This window comes from Pocillopora damicornis, chromosome 12 (assembly GCF_964200805.1).
Source record: "Pocillopora damicornis chromosome 12, jaPocDami1.2, whole genome shotgun sequence".
Lineage (NCBI taxonomy): Eukaryota > Metazoa > Cnidaria > Anthozoa > Scleractinia > Pocilloporidae > Pocillopora > Pocillopora damicornis.
The window spans coordinates 16,644,722-16,655,856 of NC_142681.1; the positions used below are offsets into that span (position 1 = coordinate 16,644,722).

Here is an 11,135-nt window from a genome sequence, read left to right on the forward strand (position 1 = left end):
ATTAGACCTGGTCTCTCTCGCTACTGGAGGAAATACGAGGTTTTTATGCTTAAATGTCCCCAAGACGGTTTAAATGCAGTTATGATAATTGCTTAACACAAAATGGTAGACGTGTTTATCAACGTTTACATACAATGTTAGCTGGCTCGCCAATCACTTTATATTTGCGGAGCTTAGGAGGGTAAAAGAATGACTAAGAATTACTAATTTATGAGCTATTTTCGCTCAAGCATTGGTTCTGCTCCCGGAAAACTAGCTTCGTGTCGGAGTGAAAACACCGGCACGAAGAACATTACCTGCTAATTCAAGAACTTGACAACTATTGTACAACCAGCTTGACCTATCACTCTCATTTCGGTCACTAAATCTGTTATTTTTACTAATTTTCCTGGCTTCTCGAGAGTTCTATGCATTTAATTAATTTCCGTTCCTAGATGTGCTTCACCTCAGCAATTTTCTGAATGTCAAGGGCACTTCTTGAATATATTGTTAATAACAAAATTCAGGATATAAGAGTTTCCAGCAGGGAAATGCTTTGTAAAAGTTATCCGTATATATGTGATCCAGATACACAGGAAGAAGCCCTCAACCGTGGCTCAATGTGACTTCACCATCACTTCTTCGGATCTGATATTATGTTAAGAAAATCATTTCAAGCATTTACATGATTCATTTTCACTTTGGTGATCACTGACTTAGAGCCAAATATTTTTATCGCAGTATTTTAGAGCTAACATCTAAATCCAACTCCATATGATCATCATCTAAACGTTCAGGCTAAGAAGACCACCAAGCTATAGTTGGTCCGACTCGAATTTTTTTTCACTCAGGAGTTTTCCTGAGTAAAATTTTATCTCCTTAAATTTTATTTCAGGTCATGTTAGGGAATAACTGGTTAACTCCACGTTACAATAATAATGATTTTTAATTCCGCAGTGATTTTTTCCTTGAAACATTTTATCCGAGATTTCGAAAGAGATTAACAAGGCAGATATGCACCAGAGATTCATACTTTAAAACATCCACATGAGTATGTCTTGGCCTATCAAATACCCTGCGCAATTATAAAGTTTTTACCCTAAATTCTTATTACCGATTAGATAATATTCTTGCAAAGTTTCTCCTGGGTGTTCAAGGACAGCTTTACTAGGAAAACTCACTCGCGTGAAAAAGAAAAAAAATTGTTTTCGTGTTGACAAAGACTGTAAAACTTTACGAGTTATCACGGCACCTTTGATCCAGGTATTTACTCAGATAACGCAGTGTGTGCGTCACGAAACGAGCTGAGGTTTGTGTATTAACAGTCTGTAAAAGATTGAAAGAAGAAAAACAGTCGGATGGGAAATGGTGCTTGATTTTCGTGAGAATTTCACCACTGGCCTGTTGATTAGCACTTTGTTAAAGATGATAATTCAATTATCCAGAAAAGGATAAAGGCACCATCAGTCACGAAAAGGAGTGCCCTAAGACAAAGAAGGCAAACACTTTGCGCGACCACAAAATCTCTACAGGAATGGAGAATAATCGCATTCTCAAGTGTGAATTTGGGTTTCGGTTAGTTCATTTAGCACCTCCTAAGCTAAGTGCAGATAATTGGGTTAGGTGGATAAGGGTAAATAAATATTATAAGACACGAAATCGAGTAACTGTCCACAAGAATGATTGACCTTGAACGAGGCGAAATCGCACGAATAGAGAGATGCTTTCCCCCTTCGCATGACTGGAGCTGAGGAAATTTGAGATGCACTTCATTCTTCCAAAGGATTTGTCTCAAGTAGAGAATCATTTAGCGGAACTTATTTTCTTTCCCGTGAAAAAAGATCAGAGCTTTGACCCAGCTCTGTGGGTTCCTATACCTCCAAGGTCAATTGGACCCCATATATGGTAAAGGCGTCTCAGAGAGTAACATCAGCATATGCATGTGCACTTTGGAAAATATTTACACGGACGCCTGTTGATACATAAATCTTGTTTCTTTCATGTTGATGGAAGGTCTAACCAATTTTTTAAGGTTTTTCTTACATAGAATAGCCGATTGTGTATTAACTCCAAAATCGTGACACTGCGCGTTGAAGGGAAAAGTACGCTTCATTAACTGATCAATCTTTTCAAAGTAGTCAATGTTTGCATTTTAGTAAAAACAGTAGAGTAGAGTAATCGTATGTGATGCAAAACTGTTCAATCACGAACATAACTTACATAAGCTGTACTGCAAAGCTTACCGCATTTGGTAACCCAGGTCGGGTTTGAGACTTAAGGAAGAGTTAAGAAGCGGTCTTCCGCTTCGGTTGTCAAATGTCTCATGTGGCGCGACAGAGGCGGAGCTCCGCATGGAATTGTCAAGGCCAATGTCATCGCGGACTATCACGTAAGATGCATATCACATCCTTTTAATCTGAAACGGTAGAACTTAATTTGGACACAAATAGAAAATAGAAACACCCCCCTCCCAAACCAAATGGAGAAAATTTAAGGCCAGAAAATTTAAATTTCTTTTTTCTCTTTACAAAATCTGCATGTTTTCTGTTAAAGATCTCAAACAACCCTAAACAAATAAGCTACATTGTTACAAGTGCTGCCTCTTGGGGAGTCGCGTAAACCATGAACTTTTAAAGAAAACATTTGTAAAGCGTCATATAACTCTGCAAAACAACACGTAACGTCCCAAAATATAGGGGTCAAATTTAAGATCCAGAAAGGTTCCAAAACTTTGCATGTGTCAACACTATAATTAAATTTTTACTGGTGTGTCATATTAGTAGGAATATAATCCCAGTTTCATGAGTCATTACGAAAACACCGCTACAGTTACGTGTTTTCTTAACGTCTGTTAAAAGACTCAGGTTTTACCTTACCATAATGTGTTCTTTGTATTTTCTTACGCAACCAGACAAAACAAGTCTCTTAATTACTCTTGCAAGATTTTCCCACAACCTTTGAGATTTGTGAATTCCGTGAATTGTCTCAGACATTCTGTTTTTACCTCCTACGTAAGGAAAGAATGTGTAATGCTTTGCAAAGCTGCATTCCAAGGTCAGTTGAGAACAACCGTATAAGAAGTTACACAGTTAAGTTTCTTACGTAGGTTCCTTTTGTTCTCCTCAAACACTAGTTACTCTCTTACCCAAAAACGAAATTCTTCCTGTTTTTTTGTTTTTGTTTTTATTATATCTATTTTGTCCCTCCTTAAGAAAGTGCAGATAACTCGTGATATTTGAACGCTTTGTCAGTTTACAAGAGATTGCTTAACAAACGAAGTGAAGAAGTCGGCTTTGGGACAATGAACTTCGTCAGTTTCCTGTTTAGGCGTGCGTAATATAAAAGGACAATTAATTTTTTTGAAAAGAGCGGAAAGCCCTGGAGTAGTAGTTTTTAGAGGTATTTAAATGCAAATGAAAAGGCCAAGGCCAAAGTCATTTGAACCGGACTATTGACGTAAGCTGCCGTGAAATAAATGTTTGCAATAAGTGTTTGCCGAGAGAGATTAAACATCGAAAAAATATTCCTAATGTGTTTTTACTCGCCCTTTAGTCAATGGACACTTAGTTGTTGCTATAATTATGAGATCGCAAAAGAAATAGAAGTTTTCCGTGGGATGAAATGGAAGTTCTTTTAAAAGATTCAAGTTGGATTCCTCTAACGTATTGAATTCTTAAGAAAACGTTTGGTACAACTTTATTCCCAAACATCACATCGCATGGGGGCTAAACGTGATGTTTACCTACCTAAAAAAGGTAACATAATACTTATAGGTACTTATTTCAACCTCATCGGAGAAGAAGCTAAAAACGAATCATGAAATACCCGAAACTCTTACAATGAAAATTGAAAGATAATTTTTTCTCCAGGAATGTTGAAAAAAATTGCTCCGCATTGCTGAGCAAGGCGCAGCTGCAGCACAGAAACAGCGGTAAACGAATTAAACACACGATACAAAGCTCTGCCGTCCGTTGCCTTATTAATCCAACTTAGACTGTTTATTTAAAGCATCGTTTTGTTAAAAAACAAAATCAAAAGCTTCCGTGGCCTTGGCCGCCGTGGAAAATCCGTAACCCTGACTAATAACAAACAAGTTCTAAGGTTGCATAGACCCAGGTGGTTTGGTCGACTGCTGAATTGTACCTCAATAGAATCTTAGTGTGGATAGTCTCCATTATAGTTAATATCACGAACGATTGTCGATGCATTCGAAGCAATATTTTTTCACCTGTTCAGTACAGTACGACGTCACATGTTCTACTAATTCTGCATTGTAGTCGAGGAAACAGTTTTGACCGCCAAATAGCTGGCTATAAAAGGTCCCTATTTTTAAAGTGGATTTCAGAAGATTGAAATAATCCTAAGGAATCGCATTAACTCCACTAAAAATCTGTCGAAATTAAAGGTAAAGGAATCAGAGTTCCTAGCAAAAGCAATCACTTCTCCTGAGAGTTTACCATCTAATTTAAGTTGCAAGTGCTGGTTGAACTAAATTTAAACATTTCGAATAATCTAATTAGATGTTATTATTTCCTTAATAAATGAAGTGTCACGACCGGATTGCATTTTCTCCCAGAATGATTTAATGAAGAGGAATCGAAAATTTCTCAGACACCAAGAGCTTGATAATAACAAGAGGTAGAAGAACAGACGAAGAAACAAATACCGACATCCCTTGCGTATGATATTCAATAGACTGTCCACGTGCTTTGCCGCCTAGTAGAGCGTGCCTTTGGCATTGGCCTCTAACTTAATTGGGTGTTGATAAGTCTGCAAACTGTGAGTAATGCTGCAAGAATTAAATCAAGGGGCCATCGATGTCAAACAATAATATGATCATGGAATACAACATCATATAGTTTGGAGATTTGTGCAAAACAATCAACTTCACCACATAGAATTCTCGAGTCGAGAGTTGAAAGATGGAAACCCGGCATTTGTAAAAGTCAAAGTTTAATCTATGAAACAAATGCCTGTCTGCTTTAGATTTCCAGTACGGTGGCAATTGTGTATGAAAGACTTGCATCATCATGCGAACTCTGCAAACTGAATTATTTCCACGCGTGAAAGACAAATGGGCAAAGTCGATTGCGGTATCTTCATTTAGACCCAAATTTCGAGCACAGTTCAACTGGCTGTTATTGGAATCTGGGAAACCGTAAAGAAAACCTCCGCTTTGGGTGTACAATGCTCAAGAACAAACCAAATAAAATATAAAAAAGTATATTTTTCGTTATTTTTCAATAATTAAATATCTTTAAGTTGACATTTAGATTTGATAAGGCCGAACTGCCTAATATTTCATCATTTTGTTGTCTCATAGAAGCACCTCTCGTTCGCATAATTTCTAGCACAAGGCAGGAACAAGGCTAGCACAGATGTTGCCATATTTTCCAGTAAAAATTATACATAGACGTCATAGGTATTACAAATATAGTGCTTCTGGGTCTGTGGGATTAGTTAACCGTTGTCAAACTGATATTTCCACAAGGTTATCTCCGCTTAGTGATAAAGCTTCGTCGTCCAACTTCAGTCAAGCACGCTCTCTCCATTAGCTCATAGAAACTATGAAACTAATTGAAGAGCTTATGCCCCTGTGATAATGAATATAAAAGCCGATGTCGTATTTTAAAATTAAGAAGCGAAACTGATTTAAAAATACGCCCGAGCGGCCAAAGTTTGCCATTACGTGACATCAATGATGCGCTAAAAATTAAGTGTTAACCAACGCAAACAGACGCGTGTTGTTTTTTTTTTTATGTCACTACACTCAAAGGTGCAGTCCGTTTTAAGTTCTATATCTACATATAAGAAAAACATGAAAGTAGGAAAATGGTTAAAAAAGTCTGAACTAACAATCTTTCAGTGCACTTCACAGAGCTTAAGATCAGCAGCGGTTTGTTTGGTCATGCCTAATTAAGGAGAAAACGTCTTTCACTATCTTAACCTGAAGAATCAAGACTTACTTGGTCCTTTGTATCACTATCAATGAATCGATGTCAAATCATCAGTTCACACTCTGACAGTCATTTAGCCTTTATGTCAAGCTGTGTACCTTTCATTCCTTGAAAGTTCCTTACTCCATATTCACTGAATCGCTTCAACGCGAATCTTGTACGCCTTTGGACGAATGGTCAGCCCGAACTTGTCTTCGATGGGATCTTCGGTTCCATTGCGAAGTTTAAGGTTTTGCAATATGGTGCCCAACACCAGGAACATAACTGACTTAGCATAGCTTTCTCCGGGGCATTTTCTGTCCCCTGCTGAAAACGCCAAGAAACACGGTGATCGTACAATGTTCTGTTTAGTTTCATCCAAGAAACGGTATGGATTGAACGTGTTGGGGTCTTCAAAGTACTGTGGATCACGGGAACAGGCCCACAGGTTAATAAAGACAATGGTTCCCTTTGGTAATGGGTATCCAGCCACACTGGTATCCTGGGTTGTGTAGTGGGGCAAAGCGAATGGAAGAAAGCTGCTCATCCGCAAGATCTCAAGAACTGTTGCCTCTAAAAGTGGAAAGCTGTTTCTGTCGTGGAGCGTCAAGGGCGTAGAACCTTTCACGCGTCTAAGCTCATCCTGCAATTCCGTTTGCACGTCGGGATGGGACACGAGGTAAGCCACAGCCCAACGGAGGGCGGTGGATAATTTTTCGTATCCCCCGCCGAAACAGTCAGCTGTTATATTAATCAAAGTTTCATCGTCAAAGTGTCTTGAAATTCCCTCCAAGGAGTCTTTACTGAAACGTTCGTTTCCAAAATCTAATGCATCTCTGTCGTTCACTACTTTCGTCAATGCCTCGACGAAGGTAGTGGGCATCCTGGAAAGTGACTCGTCTAAGTTGTTCAGGCTGGAATCACTCTTCAGGAGGAAAAAAATTTTCTTGACAAATGTGGTAAGTTCTGCGATGGATGCGTCAAGTTTTTCCACTTGTTTCTTGAACACCACTTTCATCCACGGCATGAAATCTACGCTGTTACCCACGGCACTATTTTCTATAAAATCTGTTGAACCGTCCATCATGAATTGAGCCTTCTTGACGTAAGCGTCGCGTAACTTGTCCCCGAAAAACAAACAAAACTGCAAACTACAGGCAAAGAATTTTAACAGGTAAGAAGGATCGAACCGGCCCTCGTCCGAGTTTAGGAGACTCTCGATTAACACGTGCGTCTCTCTAAGGACTATTTTGGAGAGGTACTTGTCATTTACAAGGATAGCTCGCATGGCCAATTCCGTCGCTTGCTTGTTGTTGGCGTACTTTGGACCAAACACGGGCCATGCAACTGTTCTATCACCTCGGCTGGACGATATAAAACTGTGCAATGGAGGGCGAGATGAGAAGTCGGTGCCATTCTTGAGAAGAGCCTCCTTAACTGTCTTGATGTCATTGAGAATCACGACCTCTCTGCTACCAAGTTTCATAGCGAAGACTCTTCCGTACTGTTTAGCGAGCCTTGTGACGTTCTTGTGAGGAGCTGATCCGAAGAGAAATATATTGCCAATCACCGGTAGACTCCAAGGACCGGGTGGTTTTCTCTTGACTGACGGTCTGGTGTGTCTTAAAAACAGCAAAACAACCACGAGAGCAAGGAAAATAATCACAATGGAATGCTCCGCCAACTTATCTGCGAGGTCTCCCCAGTACATATTGATAATTGATCTCTGTTTCTTCAGTGTTCGCTAAAATCGAATCAAAGTGATCGTTGTTCCTCAAGATGCGTACCACGAGTCACTAGGTACGCGAAATATCGAGCAGAGAGCTGCACGTTTCAAGCGGTGCTCGAGAGGTTCTGGTTACGGGCACGCAAGGCGTTTTATAGCTGTTTGTGAGCTGATTTCAGTGGGAGGTGACGGACAAACAAACTTGATGCTACTACACTCTTTGTTTTTCCCGTTGGGTTCAAGGTTGACTCGCTTCAATGATTATGACAAACAGATTCCGGACAAAGCACGGGTCAAAAAGCAGTCTGCACTTAAAAACAGGAACAGGTATCGGGAACCGTGGATCAGACAGCAGATTCTTTGGAACGTGTCGAGGAAGTATTCAACTCGAATACGTGACCGAGACCCTTTTACTGTGCAAGTTAACATGTTCAACGAAAATAAAAGCTCTCATTGACTAATCTTTGTCTTGAGGGTGACAAACTAGGAACTCCCAATTGCAAAAACTAACATTTAAAATTCAATGGATCACAATCAAAAGGTCTCGATTATTATTTTCAAGCTTCCACAAGATAATGTAATCAGCAAAAGCCGATTTGTCGATGCTTACTCGTTAATAGCCTATTCTATGAGAAAGACGGATCAATGATCACTCAGCCATTTCTGTATTAGTTTCACGACAAAACGTGTCAGCCGCTCTGAAAATGTTCTGTTAGCAATTTCTTCACTTTTAAACATAGCAGGAATTTTTAACAGAGTACAGTTTCTGAGAATGTAACTCTTTCCGTTTTAATTATGACCGGGTCAGACAGCGCAATCCAACAGGGTCATGGCTGACTTCTTTTTCGGTGTCCTTACTGATGCGAAAAATGCATTAGTTATTCGGTTACCACATTTATTTTTGCGATTAAAATAAAATAGACATAAGTTTAATACTCTTGAGATCCTATTTGCAGACAAAATTCCACTTTCCATCACCCGCAGAAGCCCGGGACATCTATTCCTCTGGATCCATTCCAATAATTCCAAATATCAATCGATTCATTTGGCTCTGGCAGGATATCATTGATAAGCAATCAAAGTAGCATGATCTGGGAGAAATGGCGGGTCGTTACTGCGATTAAATTGTGGTTTTTGACCACCAAATACATGTAACTATTCACGTGCGCTTTGTACGGGTTTGTGGATGAGATCGCATGCGGACTGATCGATGTGTACCATAACGCCTTTGCGTATGGCTTGCGTGCCTTTTCTTCGAGGCGGCATTTTGACCTGTCTACAAGTTCCAAGAATCGAGGATGTGAAACTCTTCAAGAACCGCGCGTCATTTGTTGATAATCCTCTCGTAAATGGCCCAAGGAAGTGCTTCAATCAGTAAAGAAGCGCACAAGAAGGCCTTTTAGCAGAGGGCTACACTAAGTGCGCGACTTCGTTCATGTTTTGTTTGAATGAATTAAACAGTCTGAAAGATTGTTTGAATAGACATTACGGTTGGCCAATCCCAGTGATGGAACGCTAAAGATCAAGACATAGCGATGATTAAATCTCATTTTTTTGTAAACACATTCAAAACACGAGAACAATTAGCTATAACGATTCTATGGAAGAAGCAATGTTCTTGCAATGGTGCAATGATTGATTAAATTTTCGTTCTATACAGGTGTTACAGTATCAATCAAGTTTCCTGCTGGTTAGCGCTGCAGTTCAATTAGCCCATTCAAGCATCAATAGCTGCCATCCATAAACATCAACCTCTGGACGGTCTTAAATTAGCGCAGTTTGTGTTTACCCAATCTTTTCGAGAGTAAACGACATATTAATAGTGGAAACGTACCTCGAGCTAGAAATAACAACGCAATGACAAGCTGAACAAGGACGTCATCATTGAATAAATTTGCCTGATAGGAAAAAGACACGGAAATTGTCGACCCCCCGAAAGAAGTTTCAAAGGAACCGCCAGGTCAAGTATCCATGACTAAACTGTCAAAACTGCAAAGCACGTGCTCCCTTACAACCCATCCGACGACGCCCGCGTGATGCCCGGTTTCGAAACACAGTAAATTGCTTTGTCTCCATCGACGTAACATGCGCTCAAAATCTAATATCGAGTCAGAGGAGTTTGTGTGAACGGAAAAGAACAATATTTCCAATTATGAACCGATAAAAGGGCCACAAGAAGTTTACTGAAAATAATATTAATAAAAATGTTGTTATCATAGCTATTTCACCTGTCCTTGCCGCCAAATAAGGGCATCGGTCCACGGATGCAAACGCCTCTGGCATGCGATAAGTGCAGGCTTGAACTTCGCCTTTTAACAGTCCCTAGAGATCACTTAAAATTCAACTTATTTCATCTGTTACGAAGCAGGATGCCTTCATGGGGTCTACAGGTTAACATTTAGCATGAAATAGTGCGCCACTGTCGCGACACGTGAATGGAAAGTCTTGTCCAACAAGTATAAGCTGCACTGTGAAGAAAAGTCGGGGAGGTTATATAAGATATTTCACTTAAACCACATAAAAAAGTACTCTTTTATGATTTTGTCGCCAACATTCCAAACTTGAAAGTGAAATTCTATTTGGGGCTAAGAGTAGGGGTAGTCATTCCATCTTCACCACACACGAGTTATGGACATGACCAAAATTAGCATAGTCACTGGGTCCATTCTTTGACCAGAGAAAGATAACTGTATACAATTTCACATTTAACCTTCTCAGTCGACCTTCTTTACTGTTTGCGCGGAGGGGGTTAGTTTCTAAAGAGGCTGTGGCGCCCCTCAGTGGGGGCATTACAAGATGGTTTCGATCTATCACAGACTTGATAATGTAAATTGGTCACTGTAACTGACGTTTCGAACATTACCCCTTCGTCACAACAAATGAATTCACGCGCTTTCATAGGGGCCTCTCCCGCTAAAATTGAAAAAAAAGAAGTTATAATTTCAATTCGCGATTGCCGTGTTGTTTCAGTACTCATTAGGGAGCGTGACACGACCCTTATCCATCAAATGAACTAAGATGCAAATCTAAGCGCCTTAAAGTATTCAGAGGTCAGCGAGGATGCCAGTTTTGTTGACATAAAAATCCGAAGTTAAATGTGGCTAATTTACTACCTGTCAAAGAAAGACTTAGAATTTAGACAATTGTCAGAAAGGATTAAAAGACAAAACGATTTACCATCGATATCAAGACAATCTGGCCTTTCAAAATGCGAGAGACAAAAATGATCGTATATTAGATAAATTCGACGTTTTGGTAAAGCTCTGATATTTCATTTTAGTCTTATCGTCTTTCCCATACCACCTACGTGGCATACGTTTGGTTAACTCAACTGTCAGACTTAGTAACTTAATTCGAACAACAGACTTAATCCTTTCTATCATAAGATTAGTATTTATATTCCTCGCACTGCTAACTCTGCATTTTATATGGTAATGAATAAAGGAGAATTGATTTGACAATCAGAAGCTTCTTGAAATGGTGATTATTTCCTT

At 39.5% G+C, this 11,135-nt stretch overlaps 2 protein-coding genes across 4 annotated transcripts in view; both read right to left on the reverse strand.

The window, feature by feature from the left end:
• The window catches only part of LOC113680057 (putative ATP-dependent RNA helicase DDX43), a 32,921-nt gene extending 22,920 nt beyond the window's left edge, over positions 1-10,001 (reverse strand). For 2 of the 3 annotated variants that reach the window (XM_089189642.1, XM_089189640.1), the window contains exon 1: positions 9,870-10,001. The gene's annotated coding sequence lies outside the window, so the exon portion shown is untranslated. The remainder of the gene's footprint in view (positions 1-9,869) is intronic. The other variant, XM_089189643.1, reaches the window with a different exon arrangement.
• On the reverse strand, positions 5,187-9,873 carry LOC113680063 (cytochrome P450 1A1-like). The gene has a single exon (XM_089189645.1). It carries the CDS (start codon positions 7,624-7,626, stop codon positions 6,067-6,069), a length of 1,560 nt encoding a protein of 519 aa, XP_089045771.1. The 5' UTR covers positions 7,627-9,873; the 3' UTR covers positions 5,187-6,066.
• Positions 10,002-11,135: the final 1,134 nt, after the last annotated feature.

What these genes read in the sequence shown, in the direction of transcription:
- LOC113680063 (XM_089189645.1), bottom strand. Translation starts at nt 7,626, where the DNA reads ATGTACTGGGGAGACCTCGCAGATAAGTTGGCGGAGCATTCCATTGTG.